The following is an 18396-nucleotide window of genomic DNA, read 5'->3' on the forward strand; positions in this document are numbered from 1 at the left end:
CGTCCCAGTTGTGGTTTTATTACGTGTAGTTTGTTGTCTGTCTGTTGACTCCAATGTAGTTGCCATGTGTTACGAAGCTGTCGTCTGATGTGTGTCTTTAGGTCGGTGTAAGGTACTGTTGTTATGTCAACTGTGGTCATGAGAGCAGCAGCACTAGCCATTTGATCAGCGGTCTCATTGCCAGGGATCCCACAGTGACCTGGTACCCAGCATATGGTTATTTCTAAATCTGAAGCATATGCAGTCATTATGACCTTTAAAAGAACATTGATTACATAGTTTTTTGACGACCTTCCTGATGACAATGCCTGCACAACGCTTAGAGAATCTGTGTAGACGATGGACTTTGGAATCTTATGTTCGAGGATGTGATTTGACACAAGTAAAATGCCATATGCTTCTGCCGTGTAAATACTGCTGTGAAAATTCATTGTTTTGATAACTCTAAAATTTGGTCCGTGCGCTGCACAAGAGACAGTAGAATTAGTTTTGGACGCGTCGCTATAGAATTCTGCGCACCTGTACTTGTCCTGCAGGAACAGGAAGTGCTGCAGAATTGCATTCCTGGGTACCCTATTTTTTTCTACACGAATGAATGACAGGTCGCATGTTACAGGACGAAGATGCCATGGTGCGATAAAATTATGAATGGGTGTCTTGTGCGTGTCTGAAAGGGGGACATGGAGTGCAGAAGCCTCTTCCCTAACTCTGAGAGAGAACGGTAAGGGAATAGATGGCCTGTTTAAAAAGAGTTGTAAATTTGATGTATCGTTCATGATGGGATTAAAAGGATGGTTGGTCAGTGACACGATCTTGGATGCATACAACAGGTCAACATACTCCCGCTGATGCCCTAGGCACCATTTGTCGCACTCGACATAAAGACTTTCAACGGGGCTAGTGCGGAATGCGCCACATGAGAGGCGAAGGCCAAGATGCAGCACTGGGTCGAGCATTCTCAGTGCGTTCTTTGTCGCCGACCCATACACGACACTGCCGTAGTCGAGCCGAGACCCCACCAACGCTGTGTACAGGCGCAGCAGGAGTTGTTTGTCGGCCCCATAAGATTGATGTGAGAGGACCTTAAGAATATTCATTGTTTTTAAGCATTTGCATTTGAGCTGTCTGATATGTGGGATGACTGTAAGTTTTTCGTCGAATATAATACCTAAAAACTTGTGTTCCTTGTTCACAGGAATCGGCACATTCGCAAGAGTGATGTCTGGGTCCGGGTGGACGCCACGCCTCCTGGAGAATAGAACACAAGAGCTCTTCGCGGGATTAAGATTAAAGCCATTCTTTTCAGCCCAGCCGGCAAGTTTCTTGACGCCGAGCTGGACTTGACGTTCGCAGATGGACAGGTTACACGATTTAAAGGATATCTGCACGTCATCTACATACATGGAATAAGAGATTGTAGGTGGCAGTGCCTTTCCAAGAGAGTTCATTTTTACTATGAAGAGAGTGCAGCTCAACACTCCACCTTGCGGCACGCCATTTTCTTGCACGTGAACATTTGACAGTGCACGACCAACTCTGACGCGAAAGGTTCTCTCCGACATGTAACTACAAAGGATGTTCAACATGTTGCCCGCAACACCGATTGACTTTAGGTCACTGAGGATACCGTACCGCCAAGCGGTGTCATAGGCTTTCTCTATGTCGAAAAACACCGTCAGACAAAATTGTTTATGCACAAAGGCATTCTTTATATATGTTTCAAGAGCTACGAGTTGATCGTTCGTTGATCGCCCCGCCCTGAAGCCTGCCTGGCAGCTCTCGAGAAGACCGTTGTACTCAAGGAAGTACACGAGCCTGCGATTTATCATCTTCTCGAGAAGCTTGCACAGGCAGCTGGTCAGGGCAATGGGTCGAAAGCTAGCAGGAGAGGAAGGGTCCTTCCCTTCTTTCAAGAATGCTACAACTATGGCCTCCCTCCAAGACTTTGGAATGTGCCCCGAAAGGAATATCTTGTTGTAGAGGTGAAGGAGTGTTACAAGAGTGTCTGCGTGTAAGTGCTGTATCATTGTATATGTAATGTTGTCTGGGCCTGGAGCTGAGGGTTTACACGTGCTTAGAGCAGCCCTCAGCTCATGTAGTGAAAACAGGGAGTTGTAAGAAGTCTGTGATTGGTTGTTGTCGCGTAGGGACTTCTTTTCACAACAGGCTTTATGTTTCAGGAAAGTGTTTGTGTAGTGTGCTGAACTGGACACGTGTTGGAAGTGTTGTGCGAGTGTGTCAGCCTGGTCTTCGAGTGTGTCCCCTGTAGTGCTGACCAGAGGCAGGCTGTGTGTTTGTTGTCCCTTGAGTTTGCGTATTCGTGTCCATACTTTCCTTGTGTCTGTGTAGGAGTTTATTGATGTTATGAATGTACGCCAACTCTCTCGTTTTGCCTCACGGCGCACACGTTTTCCTAAAGCCTTGGCCCGTTTGAACAAGAGGAGGTTTCCCGACGTGGGGTACCGACGAAGGATACCCCACGCCTTGTTCTGGGCCTCTCGCGCCCGCCTACAGTCCTCATTCCACCACGGCCTCCGCTGGTTGCGCGGGGCACCAGAGGCGTGGGGAATGGACTTTTCGGCGGCGTCGAGGATGTGCGCCGTGAAGAGTTGGGTAGATTCTTCAACGTGTAGGTGTCCTATGGATGTGTGGTGTAGTTTGGATGTCTCTGTAAATGTATTCCAGTTAGCTCGTGTTTCATTGAACCTATTATGGGAAGATGGACTGCATGGGCCTTTACCTATGTATGTAAGTGAGGTGGGGAAGTGGTCACTGCCATATGGGTCAGTTCCCACACCCCACTCGAGAAGAGGAAAGAGAACTGCGGAGCCAATAGCCAAGTCAAGACATGAGTATGTGTTGTGTCCTATGTTATGATATGTAGGCTGTTTATTGTTGAAAAGGCATGCTCCAGAGGATGTAAGAAACCTCTCTATCAGGCGACCCCGGGCATCCGTACGAGAAGAGCCCCAAAGAGAATTGTGAGCATTAAGGTCGCCTGTTAGAATGTACGGTTCGGGCAGCTGGTCAACCAGCGCCTCGACGTCAGAGCTCGAAAGTGAAACATCAGGAGGAATGTATATGGAGCATACCGTGATCAACCTATTAAATATTATCAAGCGTATTGCTACAGCCTCAAGGATAGTGTTTAAAGTGACAGGGTGGCAGGCTAAGGATTTCCGGGCGATTATGGCCACACCGCCAGAAGAGTGTGTGCAGCCATCCCTGTCCTTTCTGAAGACCATGTACCTATTTAAGAAATTTGTGTGCTTGGAATTCAAATGCGTCTCCTGAAGACACATCACACTTGGCTGATTAGCATGCAGTATTTCGTATACATCGTCAAGATTTTTAAGAAGGCCTCTACAGTTCCATTGAATTATGTTTTCTCTTCCCATTATTTAGTGTGAGAGCTACTGGAGTGTGTGTGTTTGTTTATGTGTCGTCTTTCGGGGCTGTGACTCTCGCCTTTTTTGGCTTGTCGGGAGGCTTTGGCGTCGGGACGCGTTCCTTGCGCTGCGTTGCAGGCAGGAACGGCCCGACATCCATCTCGTCGTCGGATGTCCGAGGGGTGCCCGACGGACCGGGCCCCCTGGACTTGGCCCCCCCTCGGGAGCCCATCGTTTGAGCCGCCACCGCCGAGGGCGTCCGGGGCGCCAGAGGTGGCACAGGCGGTGCGGTGGCGGTGGGAACCGGTGCGGGGCCCGTGGTGTCCATCACCTCTGTACCCTCCAACGCACTGGAGGGCGGGGAGACAGAGGCGGGAGCGGCACCGGTCCCGACGGAAGAGGTTGCCACCACAACCGCTGCTGCCTCAGCAAGCGGCGTGGTGGCGGGTTGGGCTGCCAGAGGCAACCCAGGGGGGGCGGGCGAGGGACCAGGTCAGACTCACTGAACTGGGTCCCTGTGGAAACGAGACGCCGCTCCGCCCCCCGGCGAGCCGCGTCGGCGTACCTCCCCAGGGGGAAAGAGGCGAACCTCTTTCGCGCCTCTGGGAAGGTGATGTTTTCAGTGACTTTGATGTCGATGATTTTCTTTTCTAGTTGAAATTTTTCGCACTTGCGGGAGTATGCCGCATGCGGCCCCCCGCAGTTTACACAAGTGATAGTTTCGGCTGAGCAGTTCTCGCTCGGATGATCGTGCGCCGCGCACTTTGCACACGTCGTTCGGCCACGGCAAGAGTTCGTACCATGCCCGAACCGCTGGCACTTAAAACAGCGCCGCGGGTTCGGGATGTACGGACGGATGGAGCAACGGATAAAACCTGCATTTATGTATTGTGGAAGAATTGCGCGGTCGAAAGTCAAGATAATGTGTTTGGTGGGAATCTCCTTGTCGTCTCTGCGGATGGTGATGCGTCTCACAGCAGTGACGCCCTGATCCTTCAAGCCGGCAAGGAGATCCGCATCCGTTTCGTTCAAGAGATCCGTCTCGGATATCACACCTTGCGAGCTGTTGAGGCTCCGATGGGGTGTGACCCTGATGTCTAGATCAGCCAGTCTAGTCTGAGCTACAAGCTTCGTGGACTGCTGCTTGTCATTTACCTCGATTAGTAGTTCACCAGACCTTTGTTTTTTGCACTTATATGATTTTCCTATTATGGCTTCAAGATATTTTGCGATCAAGCAGACTGACTGAGATGCAAGAGGGTGGGTTGGATTGAGGGACTCCATGACAAGAAATCGAGAGTAATGATCTGGTTCATGAAATGTCAAAGATGGCAATGGAGGAAACGATACTTCGGTGCGGCCCCTTTTAGGGGGCCGATCACGTTTGGGGGGGGGGTTTTGAAAATGCCATATAGCATAGTATAAAAGCAGGGAGACGGGGGTACTTTCTTCTTTGACCTTACCCTGGTAGCCAAAGAGGTCCCGGAGCTCCCTGCCTGGTGAACAGACAGGGAGCCCATCCGCCGGAGCTTGACCTGGGCTCCGACGGCCACCGTTCGTGGTTTCTAACCCTCCACCTATAAACACATCGCCACGGTTGGATCCAGCTTATGTTTGGGGGCTCGGGGTCCGCGGTATCGCCAGTACCGTCACCAAGATTGCTCAAGGTGCCCCGTGCGGGGGCTGTAGCGTAATATCCCTTGCATCAACTCCGCAGTAAAGGCCGTTACGCGGTCCGTGATTAGGACTTCCGGGGCTCCATGTCGCAGCACAACTTGGCTTATGAAGAACTTTGCGACTTCTTGTGCAGTCCCCCTCGGAAGTGCGGCGGTCTATGCGTAGCGCGTCATGTAGTCTGTAGCTACAACAATCCACTTGTTCTCGGATCGGGATGAAGGGAACGGGCCAGAAGGTCCATTCCAATCTGTTGGAAGTGCCTAGATGGGACACCGATCGGTTGCAGAAGTCCGGCGGCTCTCGTTGGTGGCGTTTTTCGTCGCTGGCAGTCACGGCAGCTCCGGACGTAGTGGGTGACGTCGGATGCAAGGCGGGGCCAGTAGTACTTCGCCTTGATTTTCCCAATTGTTGGAGCTGTGCCGAGATGCCCGGAAGACGGGTCGTCGTGGCACACTTCCAAAATTTCGTCACGAAGATCTGCCGGGATCACAAGAAGATAATTTGCTCTCGTTCCGGGGCTGAAATTCTTTTTCACGAGGACGGAGTTTTTCAGGCTGAATGCAGGTAAGTTGCGTTTGAAGGCCCTGGGCACGGCGACGTTGCATCCTTGGAGGTAGTCGATCATGACGCGTAGATCGGGGTCGGCACGCTGCTGGGCGGCCAGGTCGCTCTCAGTCACGACTCCGAAGCACGCGCTGTCTTCATCGGAGTCTTGTGGTGGTGGGTCGACGGGGGCACGGGACAGGCAGTTGGCGTCGGAGTGTTTCCTCCCGGATTTGTAGACTACTGTAACGTCGAATTCTTGCAGGCGCAAGCTCCATCTACCAAGACCGCCAGAGGGGTCCTTCAAATTGGCGAGCCAACACAGCGCATGGTGGTCTGTCACCACCTTGAATGGTCTTCCATACACGCATGGGCGAAATTTTGAAATGGTCCATATAATAGCGAGGCACTCTTTCTCAGAGGCTGAGTAGTTTCTTTCTTCCTTGGACAGACCACGGCTGGCATAGGCGATTACATTCTCGCACCCGCTTTGCTTTTGCACGAGGACAGCACCCAAGCCTATATCACTGGCGTCAGTATGCATTTCCGTTTGGGCATTTTCGTCAAAATGCGCGAGCACAGGCAGGCTTTGCAGGCGTTTTTGCAGCTCGCCGAATGCTGTTTCTTGGGCATTTTCCCAGCTGAAAGGGGTGCTATCTTTCGTCAAGCGGGTGAGTGGCTCTGCAATGCGGGCGAAGTTTGCGACGAAGCGCCTGTAGTATGCGCATAGTCCGAGAAATCTTCGCACGCCCTTCTTATCTTTCGGTCTTGGGAAGTTCGCTATGGCGAAAGTTTTCGCCGGATTAGGCCGGACTCCCGCGGCGTTGACGACATGGCCCAAAAACTTGAGTTCCTCGTACGCGAAGCGGCACTTTTCAGGCTTCAGCGTTAACCCCGACGTACGGATGCTCTCGAGTACAGACTGCAACCTTGCAAGGTGTTCGTCGAAAGTCCGAGAGAATACCACAACGTCGTCGAGGTATACGAGGCAGGTGTGCCACTTCAGGCCAGCTAGCACAGTATCCATGACTCTTTGGAACGTTGCTGGTGCCGTGCATAGCCCAAAAGGCATTACCTTGAACTCGTATAGGCCGTCCGGGGTTATGAATGCAGTCTTCTCTCGATCTCTCTCGTCCACTTCAATTTTCCAGTAGCCGGTCTTCAGATCCATCGATGAGAAGTACTTCGCGTGGCAGAGGTGGTCGAGGGCGTCGTCGATTCGTAGCAGGGGGTACACGTCCTTTTTGGTGATCTTGTTTAATCGCCGGTAGTCAACGCAGAACCTCAGTGTGCCGTCTTTTTTCTTCACGAGTACCACCGGCGCCGCCCACGGACTTTTCAATGGCTGTATAATGTCGTCGTTGAGCATTTCATCGACTTGATTCCGGATGGCTTCGCGCTCGTGTGAAGAGACGCGGTACGGTGACTGTCGGGAAGGTCGGGCTCCAACGGGTATTATCCGGTGCTTCGTCAGAGGTGTCTGGCGTAACTTGAAGTTCGACGAAAAACACCCGCTGTAGCGACGCAGCAAAGCCAATAGCTTGTTCTTTTCTTCTTGCAGTAGCGCCGGATTCACGTCGAAGGGATGTGGAAGCTTGAAAGAATCGTCGGGTGCGTGTTCAAAGTCGGCTACTGCGATCACGTTACTTGCTTGTTGCGTTTCTTCGAGGAACGCAATTGAAGCGCCCTTGTTTAAATGCTGGTACTCCTCAGTGAAATTGGTGACCAAAACGTGGGATTTGCGCTGCTTAAACCACACAATGCCTCTTGCGACAGACACATCGTGGTCGAGAAGCAACCTTTGGTCACTCTGCACGATAGCGTCGACGTCAGGAGCAGCACCTTCACAGTAGACGGTGATCATCAAGCTTGCGCAGGGTGGCAGGGTGACATTATCATCGGCGATCTTTACAGCTGGAAAGTGTTCAGGGTTTGGTTCCGGCGTCATGGAGTGATCGGATGAAAAAGTTGTGGGGTGCCGCGTCGGTAGAAGGCAGCATCCCAACGTAAAACATAACTGTTGATTAACGTGGAAGCAGCAGCGGGGCAAGCATGCCGGCCTGCGCTCGAAAGGTTAGAGGAACAATCATTATCTCGAGCTTAGCGGCTTGGGTTTTATCGACCCCAGTGGTGACGTAAGCCTCCGGCGAAAGTGCGGTGTCGCTGTCCCTTATCGGAAACGTGTTGCAGCGAGTGGCCGTGTCACGCTGGGCTAAACAGTGACGAGACGGAGGCTGCGCAGGTTTGTGCGCAGTGGTCGCCACATCACCCCCCCCCCCCGCGGAGTACAGAGCCCTTAGGGTCTGTAGAAATCTGGGAGGCGTACCAGACGTCCAGAGCGTGTCGTGAAAGGAGCGGGCTGCGACGTCGGCGGCTGTGGGAGGGTGCCTGTGGGAGGAGTGGCGCTGCCCGGTTCGTTCGCAGCGATGTATGCGGGCTTGAGTCGGTCAATCGAGACGCGGACGTCGTTCCCGTGCAGGCGCAGTGTGAAGTTCTTGTCGTCGCGACGAACGACTAGGTGGGGTCCGCTATAGGGTGGCTGGAAAGGCCGGCGGACGGTAGCGTCGCGGAGGAAAGCGTGCGTGCACGATGCTAGCTCCTTGAACACAAAAGGTGTAGGCTTGCTGTGTTGGGCTGCAGGTGACGGGCGTAAGGTGGCGATGGTGCGTCGGAGCCGGGCGACGAAGTCGGTGGGGTCTGACGGCATAGTGCTGGATGGCAGAGCTGGGAGAAACTCACCTGGGAGACGGAGTGGTTCCCCGTAGACGAGCTCTGCTGGTGTAGCGTGGATGTCCGGCTTGAAGGTGGCGCGAAGACCAAGGATGACGGCAGGGATGGCCTCGAGCCAGGTCGAGTCCGGGTGGCACATAATGGCTGCCTTGAACTGTCGGTGGAAACGCTCGATCATGCCGTTGGCGCAGGGGTGGTAACTGGTGGTCCTCAAGCGTTCAAAACCGATAGTCAGCCCGAGGAGCCTGAATAGGTGCGATTCGAACTGTCGTCCTTGGTCGGTGGTTACACGGCGGGGGGCGCCGAAACGAGCAATCCAACCGGTGAAGAAGGCCGAGGCGACGTCTTCTGCGGTGATTCCCTCGAGGGGCCATGCCTCGGGCCATCGAGTGTATCGGTCGATGGCGGTGAGACAGTAGCGGTAGGGTCCAGCCTGGGGAAAGGGTCCAATGATGTCGAGGTGGACGTGCTCGAACCAACCAGAGGGCTGAGGGAATGTTCCGAGTGGGGACGTGACGTGCCTGGTGATTTCGGCACGTTGGCAGTGAATGCAGGAGCGCGCCCACGTGCGACAATCGCGCTGCATAGAGGGCCAGACATAGCGGTCAGCTACGAGACGTGTAGAGGCGCGTATGCCGGGATGGCTGAGGTTGTGGAGCTGGTTGAAAACACCACGGCGTTGGGACAGGGGTACATAGGGCCTGCTTCGTCCTGTCGACGTGTCGCAACAGATTGAGGTTGCCGACCTTGGAATGGGGACTTCTTGTAGCTGTAGTGAGGACGTGCCCTTGAGGAGTTCCTGCAGTTCGGCATCCGTGGTCTGAGCCTCGGCGAGGACGTCCGCTCTTATCTGCGCCGAGCTGATGGTGGCTACACGTGAAAGCGCGTCGGCGACCACGTTGTCTTTCCCGCTGACATGTTGGATGTCGGTGGTGAACTGTGCGATGAACGAGAGTTGGTTCTGCTGAACAGGCGGGAGTTTGTCGCGACGTTGAGAGAAGGCGTAGGTGAGAGGCTTGTGGTCGGTATAGATGGGGCAGTTCTGTGCTTCGAGAATATGGCGAAAGTGTTGCACTGCTTCGTATATCGCCAGAAGTTCTCTGTAGTAGGCTGGCAAATTGGTCGGGGCGGTGGTCGTGCTTTCGTCAGTGGAACTGGCGACTGAAGGGGTCGTTTTCGGGGTTGAGAGTTTCTTCGAGAAGGAAGCCAAGGGATGCCAGGTGTTGTCCACGCGTTGCATGAGGGCGGCGCCGATGGCGAAACTAGATGCGTCCGTGAAGAGTCCCAAGGGAGCGTCTGGCACAGGGTGGGTGAGGAGCGTGGCGGTGCAGAGGGCGGCTTTGCAATCTTCGAAGGTTTTCGCTAACGTTGGTGTCCACGTGACGGGTTGGTTTCCTCGTAGCCCAGCCAAAGCATCGTGGAGGTGAGCCTGGTGTTCGGCTGCGTGTGGCAAAAAACGCCTGTAGAAGTTCAACATGCCGAGGAAACGGCGAAGGTCTTTAGCGGTGGTGGGTCGAGGGTAATTTTGCAGGTCCGAGATGCGTTGGGGCAAGGGCCGAATGCCCTCAGATGAAACTTCGTGGCCAAGGAAATGGACGACGGAAGTGCCTAGCGTGCTTTTTTGGATATTGACGAGTAGACCGTGGTCATCGAGGCGTTCGAACAGCAGGCAAAGGTGCCTGTGGTGCTCTTCGGTGTCGCGGGAAAATACCAGTATGTCGTCAAGGTAAACGAAACAGAAGTCGAGGCCGCGAACGACATCGTCGATGAAGCACTGAAAGGTTTGTCCAGCGTTCCGCAGGCCGAAGCTCATGAAGGGAAACTCGAACAACCCAAAGGGTGTGATGATAGCGGTTTTCGGGACATCATCCGGATTCACGGGTATCTGTGTGTAGGCCTTCACCAAGTCTAGCACGGAGAACACGTGACAGCCATGAATGCGATGGGCGAAGTCCTGTATGTGGTGGACGGGGTACCTGTCCGGGATGGTGCGAGCGTTTAGGGCGCGGTAGTCGTGCACAGGGCCGCCAGCCTTCGGTCTTCGGGACAAGGTGGAGTGGTGAAGCCCATGGACTGTCAGAGCGGCGGGCGGTTCCTTCGCGGAGCATGGCCTCGAACTCTGCTTTGCATATGCGCATGCGGTCCGGGGCAAGGCGACGGGCACGGCAGAAAACTGGGGGACCTGAAGTGGTCCGGATGTATTGCACGGTGGTGAGCTGCACTTTGCGTGGCAGTCCGCGGGGGCACGTCAAACCGGGAAATTCGGCGAGGATGGCATGGTACGGCGAGGGATTGTCAATGCTGAGCACCTTGATGCTTGGCTTTTGGGCGGTCGTTCGCTGGCCTGGTGTGGAGTGTCCCGTTGTCGCGTCGATTAGCTGGACGTTGCGGCAGTCCGGAAGGAGGTTGTAGTGAGCCAGAACGTCTGAGCCGATGATTGGCTCGGCGACGTCGGCGATGACAAAGTTCCAGTGAAAGTCGCGGCATAGGTTGTTGAGCTGGATGTGCAGGCGCAGCGAGCCGTACGTCTTGATTGTGGACTGGTTCGCCGCGTTGAGCTCGAAAGATGTCGGCGGACGAGGGCCTTGAAGTTGGTGTCGCGGGTAGCAGCAAACGTCGGAACCGCTGTCGACCAGGTAACGCTGCTTCGTGATTTGGTCGGTGACGAAGATGCGACGGCCTCCGGGTTGGCAGCTTGCGGCCGTCTCTACGAGCCGCCGCTGTCGTTTTCCGCATATCCCACGGAACAGGGTGAACGACACTGCCGGGCTTTGTCACCGAAGCGTCGGTGGTAGTAGCACGGACCGTTGATGTCCAGTTGTGGTGACGAGGTGGTGTTATGGTCGCGGCTTTGCGAATGGCGGCGCTGTGGCGTCGGAAGACGTTCATCCAGGTGTTGTTGGATGGAGGTGAGCCGTCGATCGATGTCGTCGATACGGCGTGTAAACTCCGTGGTGTTCAGCGGTGCGGCGACAGCCTGGATGGTGGGCGACAACTGCGGCGAGGAGGCCTCGACGACGCGATCAGCAATCTCCGCAAGTTCGTCGAGAGGTAGCTTGACCTGAGCCTGCAGAATCGCCTGGGCGTGCGGCGGGCGCCATTGAAGCCAAAGCGATCGCAGGAAAGAATCCTGGACTTCCATGTTGCCCGCGAGCGCACGCAAGTGGCGCAGGAGCTGCGAAGGTTTGCGCTCAGCGAGCTCTGCTGACTGCAGTTGTCGTATCTTCTGTTCTTCCGAGAGTGACAAGCGGCGGATAAGTGCAGTCTTCAGATGTTCGTACACATTGTCCGTTGGTGGGTTGGCAAGGATATCCCGGACCTCGTTGGCGTAACGTGCGTCCAAGTGAGCGACGACGCAATCGTAGCGGGTCCGGTCTTGCTTGATGCGCGCCAAGGAGAACTGGGCCTCGACCTGGGCGAACCAGACCTCGGGCGAGTCCGCCCAAAACGGCGGAAGCTTGACAGCAACACGCCAGGAAGCAGCGTGCGGGAAGGCTTCTGTAGGAGCTCTGACGTCCTCAGCGGAGCCGGTAGGCACGTCCTCGTCTGCGGGGGCGTTGCAAGATTGTTGCTGTTGCTTGGTTTGTTGCAGTTCCTGTTGAAGTTGTTGTACTTGCTGGCGGAGAGTGGTGAGGGCTTCTACGTCGGCCATGGCGGTGCGGTTAGTTCGTTTTCCGGGTCACAAGATGTGGGGTGCCGCGTCGGTAGAAGGCAGCATCCCAACGTACAACATGACTGTTTATTAACGTGGAAGCAGCAGCGGGGCAAGCATGCCGGCCTGAGCTCGAAAGGTTAGAGGAACAATCATAATCTCGAGCTTAGCGGCTTGGGTTTTATCGACCCCAGTGGTGACGTAAGCCTCCGGCGAAACTGCGGTGTCGCTGTCCCTTATCGGAAACGTGTTGCAGCCAGTGGCCGTGTCACGCTGGGCTAAACAGTGACGAGACGGAGGCTGCGCAGGTTTGTGCGCAGTGGTCACCACAAAGTTATCGACTTGGCCTGCACATCAATTATTGCGCCTTTGTCCGTCAAAAAGTTCATTCCGGGAATTACGTCGCGGCAGCAGTTAGGCAAGACAGCGAACGCAGCAGGGTACGTCGTGCCGCCTATGTTGACGCGGGATGTGCACGTTCCACTTGGCGTCACGAGGTGGCCTCCTGCTGTGCGTATGTGCGGACCATCCCATCTAATCATAACTTTCTTCAGCTTAGACGCAAATGGTCCGCTCATTACTGAGTAGTCGGCTCCCATGTCTACGAGGGCGACTACATCAAAGCCATCGATGGACACCTCGACGTCGGATGCCGCCTTTCTCGAGTTCCGGGTGCGTCGGGGCGTCGCATCTTGGCTTGTGCGTGCTGACGGTCGGGCACAGTGCGTCGTCGTCGTCTTCTCAGTGGCAGTCTCGGTCATGTCAAGTGCGCGTCGCGCCGTGTAGCAGTCGTCGTGTTCGGGAGTCTCGTCAGGGATAGGTCGGGTCGTCGGGATGAGGGCATGCATGTCGGGAATCGGTGTCTTCGGCGCGTCCTTGTGTCGTTGGAGGGTTTCCAGTTTTTCGCCGTAGAGCAACTTCACCTCCAGAAGTTGCTTCCTTTAGTTTTCCCCGCGTGGGCTGGGGGACCTTCCACGTGAGAACTCAGCATTGCTACGGCGGTTCGGCGACTGGTATGGGTAGGACGACGGCGAATGGTTGAAACGGGCTGGTCGACGGCTGGTGCTGGACAGGTACTCTTCGATCTCCGATGGGCGCTGGTCAAACGTAATGGCGAACGGTGTGATGAAGGCCGAGCCAAAATAAACGTCGACGGACGCCGTTGTAACTTGTGCGAGCCACTCATGAGGGAGCAGCCTTCCACTCGTCGTGAAGCTTACGGAACTATCAAAAAGAAATTCATATCAGACATACTAAGGAACTGAGATGTAGAAAACACTGATTTATTCCTATTGTTATAAAGTTATGGTTCCAGATCACCGGATGCATCCAAAAAGCTCATAAACCCAGCTTAAACAGCCAGCTACTAAGCGCTCTATAGCAATTTTTTGCTTATCCCTTTGTTTAGTGTACGTCATTAGACAAAAGAATGGCACCTTGTATCACATGATTTAGGCACTGCAGATCTTACGTTGCATCTCGATTGCTTTTGCACTTTTTGTCTCAATATGCACCAATATCAAAACAGGCAGCTGATGAACTTTCATGCAGACAGTGCCAGCCGAGCAACCTTCGTATCCTGCTGTGACTGCCTCGGCAGTCCCGCCAGCAGCTTCCTTATGACAGTCAGTCCCGCGTCCACTCTTGGCAGCATATTAAGCTCTCCCATAGAGTGACGGAGACGTTTTGTGACCAGAGAAGCAATAAAGACTCCGGCGTGACTGATAGACATATGTTAAAATAAATGAGAGTCTGACAGACACGCATCTGTACCGGCACAGCTAACTGGTTATTATGGCCTTGAGCGTGTAATGCATGGTCCAAATAAAAAGTAAATAGTTACAACAAGTTTTAATTATTCAGCTAATGGGTGCGATTAATGCAACACACGGCAGCTCACTGTGTAACCATTGGGCTGTTAGCTGCACACTAGTGTGTGTGTGAGTGCGTGTGTGTGTGTGTTTGTGTGTGTGTGTATGAGAGAGAGAGAGAGAAAGAGCCTTTATACAGTGGCCCGATAGTTTCTCAGAGGGTCGCGGCCGAGTCTGTATGGTTTGGACCAGACGGCGGCGACTGTGGCCGGGGGCCGTTCATGGATGAGGTGAATGATGTGGCGGGTCTCGCTGAACCACCGGAGGTCCCGCACAGATCGCCAAGGCCACGAGAGCCACCTGGATGTCCTTGTTAAGCCTTGCCAGTGCGGCCTCCCAGTCCGATGCGTCAGGAATAAAATTGTTGGCCTGCATAGTGGTGCACTGCCATAACATGTGTTGCATGTTGGAACAGTCCCCTCAGGAAGGACAGAGCGCACTGTCTAAGGCAGGGTGTCTTCTGCTGTACAGTGCTGGGGAAGGAAGGGTGTTCGTCTGGATTTCCCGTGATACGGTCTATTGGTATCGCGTGAGTGAGGTGTGCGGGGCAGGATAAATGCGTCTAGTGTCCCTGTAGTGAGTTAGGATATCTTGGAAACTAAAGAGGGGGGCTGAGAGAAGAGAAGTGGCAGGATGATCTGACGCCTGGTTGGTGAGCTCGCAGGCCAGCTCACGAGCCATCTCGTTCCCCTACAGGCCCGAGTTCGAGGGGTATCAAAGGAGACGTATGGGGAATGAGTGGGGAGTCTCGGCGATGATGCGTACAATGCGAGCAGCTTGAGGGCTGCACTTGCCGTCGGTAATGTTTCGCAGGGTGGTCTGAGAGTCAGTGGTGATGATTACAGATGAGGCGCCGCGAGAGATTTGTACAAGTGCAAGGGCGATAGCTGCCTCTTGTGCATCCGTGATGTCGCCTTGGGGCAAGGCGCGCGCGATTTCCTGGTTGTTGGGAAAGTTAGACATGGCAGCGCTGAGGGTGGGGAGTCCTCTATATCGGGAGGCGTCCGTATATCATTTTGAAAATTTAGCATTTTCAAAACACTAGTTCAAAGGATTTTGTTTTTTCATATGCATCATTCTGAGATGTTTTGGAATAAGGTGCTGGATTCGTGCCTCTTGGTAAAAAAATGGCTAAAATTATGGCTAAAATGGTAAAGAAAATGGCTAAAAAATCTATAAAATGTTGCCTACATACTTAGCAGATGTTCACTGTATTATTTAAGTTCGTGTGGCTGATCCAATGCAGTCGCTACAGTCGTCGCAACATGATTTCTTTTATCCTCCTACTTTGGTTGTTTATAGCCTTTGGTACAGCGTGTATAAACCGGTTTCTCAACCACACGGCGGTGCTGCCTGCGTGGCGGTGCCGACTCCATTTGTTCCGTTGCACCTGACGCACGGACGGGCTTTTCCCGACGCGAAATGTGGTTTGGGGTCCTTAGGAGGGACCAGCAATGTTTTGCACTTCGGAGTGGTGAACCTAACTCGAAAGGGCCACGAGTACGGATTTCTGGGCTAGTTGGTGATGCTTTGTGCATACCCCTTGTTTCTGGACATAATATTTTTCATCCCATTCGGCGATGGTTGACTGCAAATAGAAGCCTAACAACTCCAAAAATCCAACAACCGTGACATTTGCAGAATTCTGAAATCGCACGGCTCCAAAACAATCAATGCTTTCCTCAACGCAATTCATGAGCATCTCTTGAGGCAACGAATGAGGCAACATAGGGTCATGTTTGGCGCCGGTTTTAAGCAATTTGTTTCTATCCCACCTTGACAGATGCCTCGCAGACCGCCTAGAGGGTCTGCACGTTGTAAAGATTTTTAGGTACGTTGATGATTTTTTAGTTCTCTTTGACAACAACGTTGCTAAATTCCCTGAGGCAGTTGATAAGCTTTTAAACGTGTTTCGGCAATGTTTTAACCCGTTGGAATTAACGCACGAAGTTCCACATAACAAGGTGCTACAATTTCTTGATATCTCCCTAACGCTATCTGAGCAGCATGTGTGTTGGTCTTATCATCCCCGGGCAAACAAGCCTCTGCTACCCTTTCATTCGGCGCATTCTAAATTGACGAAACGAGGCATTGCCAGTATGTGTTTTAAGAACGCCCTGAGTAGATCCTGCTGTCACACCATACAGAGTAGTTTTAAGGAACAATCGGAACGCCTACTGGCAGCTGGGTACCCTGCGGCTGTTCTTGTTTCTGTAGCTGAGGGTTCTCTCAAGAACTTAAACGTTGAAAAGTGCCTGTCGGAGAATACAGAAAAGAAAAAAGTAGCCGTAATTCCGTACTTGCACAACACATCGCACCGTCTCAAGAAGATAGCCGGTCGGATAAATGTGAGAGTGGTACTATCTGCTCCTAACAAAATGAATCGACTGTGCAGTATGACTAACCCGTACCGCAAAGGGCCGGTGTTGTGTGGAAAACAGCATCGCACGCCCTTTGTGGAATGCGCGGTGGGAGTTGTGTACGAGGTGCCGCTGTCATGCGGGAGACAGTATATCGGCCAGACCGGACGTTGCCTTAACGATAGGTTAAGGGAGCATAGATTAAATGTTAGCAACCACCGAGATGGCCATCTGTCGGTTCATTGTCATGACTGCGGCTGCGTGCCACTGTTCGAATCTTGCGTTGTCCGAGCCAGGCATAGGGAACAGCTTGTACGCGAGATTATGGAGGCAGAAATGATTCTTAGGGCTGGCTCCACGTGTGTGAGCGTGGCGTCTCTAAATCTGTCTGATAAGGAGTCAGAATTCCTTGGCAAGGCTGCAACACGTGGGCGTTAGAGGGGAGGGGGATGCGATAAGTGTGGGGGTATATATTTGTACGTGACTTCCAAATAAAGTTAGTTGAAAGTGCGCTCCGTGTTGTCTCTCCTCTTCTCTGTCCTTGTTTTTATGCGCTATGAATTTTTCGTCGAAAGGGCCGGCACGACGAAAGCTGCACGCGCGTTGGGGTCTTTACTGTTCCAAAGCAAAGGCTAGGAAAGTGCTCGAAGGCGGCCTGGCAGCACACACTGAATTTTCAGATGAGATACCGATGATGGCACGAATCAGCGCCGCCGAATCTCTGGGCGCGCATTTTAGTGAAGGTGAGGACGATTGGGCGTCGAAGCTTTCATCTTATACCCCATCACATGCTTCAAGGCTTGCGTAGTGCCTGAAATATCCCTATTTAGGCCAGCCAGCGTACTTTAGGGGTCGAGGCGAGCCCGGTTGATCACCGAGTCTCAACTTTGGCTACTTTGACGCGCTAAACACGGCCGCTAGTTAGGTATTTGTGGGCTTCCAATGATTTCTTCTCCTTCGACTCTTCTCTTAAGAACAATCGCGTTCAGCTAGCTTGTTCCGTTTAAATTTCTGTATGGTATACATACAAAAAAAGCTGGAAATTCATTGTTGGAATATTCATCACCAACACAAGACGGCGGGTCCTCACCGCCGCCACTAATTTAAACACGTACATGTTCGCGCAGAAGTAAACGGAGCACGGGAGCGGTGGCCGAACCTCATCCCTGCGCCGCGTGTGGGCGCCCAGGGGAACCAAGGATCGCCGGTCGTGGCCTCCGCGATCGGCTACCGGCGGCGCGCCGTTACTCCGGCCGTTCCAGTCGCCCGGAGAGTGCGTAATTCCGAAGAGGCCGTTTTGCCGCTTTCCGCCGCACCGCGGCGCGTGTTGCCTAAGGTCGTTTTCCCTGGCGCGGGTGGGTGCAGAGGACGAGAACTCGGCCTTCGCAGCCTTTGTGCGACGTTCAATAATAAAGTTACCGCCCACCAATGCAGGTGAAAGGTAGAAGTAGTTACTGGGGCCATTAGGGTAGTTACCGGTGCTTTGAATTTTTGACGTAGAATATGCCCGGGGTGATGCATTAGTGAATTTATTGCACAGCAGTATTTTTTTTGTAGTCACGCATGGTTCCAAAACACAACACGTTTTCCGGTTTTATTTCTGGAAATCTCGTACAAGTTGTTTGAAACGCACGGAACGCATATTCCGTGTCTTCCAAGCAAGAACCAAATTATGGGAATTCAACCGACCGAAATCCAACCATTAGTAAACACGAAAATACCCCCTATGTCGTTTCCTTTTTTCTCCTTTAAACGCGCGGTCTTTGACAGAGAAAGTAGATGACATGGCAACACTACTTGAAACGTTTGGCGTAACTTTTACCGTGAATACTATTAACAGATACGTCGTATACTTCTGCATCTGAAGTGTATACTGTACAAATGGCTATCGGTATTTTTTCCGCAATAGGCAGGGTAAACGTGTTGGTGCCGTTTATTGGCATGCATGCTTGCATATACAAACGTACATAGAGACTTCCAGTCTACCATAAATGGGCGTGGTCTAAGTAATGTAATAAAAATCTTTACCCGAGCTGCGATTGGTATAGTTCTCCACCCCAGGTGAAAACAACAATTGGAGGCCCATTTGGACTTGCCGAAAACACGATTGGGCCAAATGAAACCATTTGCATTTTCAAATGGTTCCATTTGAGCCAATTGTCTTTTCGGCAGGT

General features: G+C 53.0%; 1 protein-coding gene across 1 annotated transcript; it reads right to left on the bottom strand.

Annotated features, from left to right (window-relative positions):
- Positions 1-7905: 7905 nt before the first annotated feature.
- On the bottom strand, positions 7906-11991 carry LOC144180109 (uncharacterized). Its single transcript, XM_077708508.1, has 4 exons — positions 11110-11991; positions 10316-11059; positions 9707-9779; positions 7906-9635 (listed from the first exon to the last, which is right to left on the bottom strand). The coding sequence occupies exons 1-4, from the start codon at positions 11989-11991 to the stop codon at positions 7906-7908; spliced, it is 3429 nt and encodes a 1142-aa protein (XP_077564634.1).
- Positions 11992-18396: the final 6405 nt, after the last annotated feature.

This window comes from Haemaphysalis longicornis, unplaced genomic scaffold (assembly GCF_048455015.1).
Source record: "Haemaphysalis longicornis isolate Haplotype H1 unplaced genomic scaffold, Haemaphysalis longicornis Haplotype H1 scaffold_4, whole genome shotgun sequence".
NCBI classification, from domain to species: Eukaryota; Metazoa; Arthropoda; class Arachnida; order Ixodida; family Ixodidae; genus Haemaphysalis; species Haemaphysalis longicornis.

Coding starts and splice junctions, on each gene's coding strand:
- LOC144180109 (XM_077708508.1), bottom strand. CDS start 11,991: ATGGCCGACGTAGAAGCCCTCACCACTCTCCGCCAGCAAGTACAACAA. Junction 11,060..11,109: donor ACCGACGCTTCGGTGACAAA/GCCCGGCAGTGT, acceptor GGAAAACGACAG/CGGCGGCTCGTAGAGACGGC. Junction 9,636..9,706: donor CCCGTCACGTGGACACCAAC/GTTAGCGAAAAC, acceptor ACCCTGTGCCAG/ACGCTCCCTTGGGACTCTTC.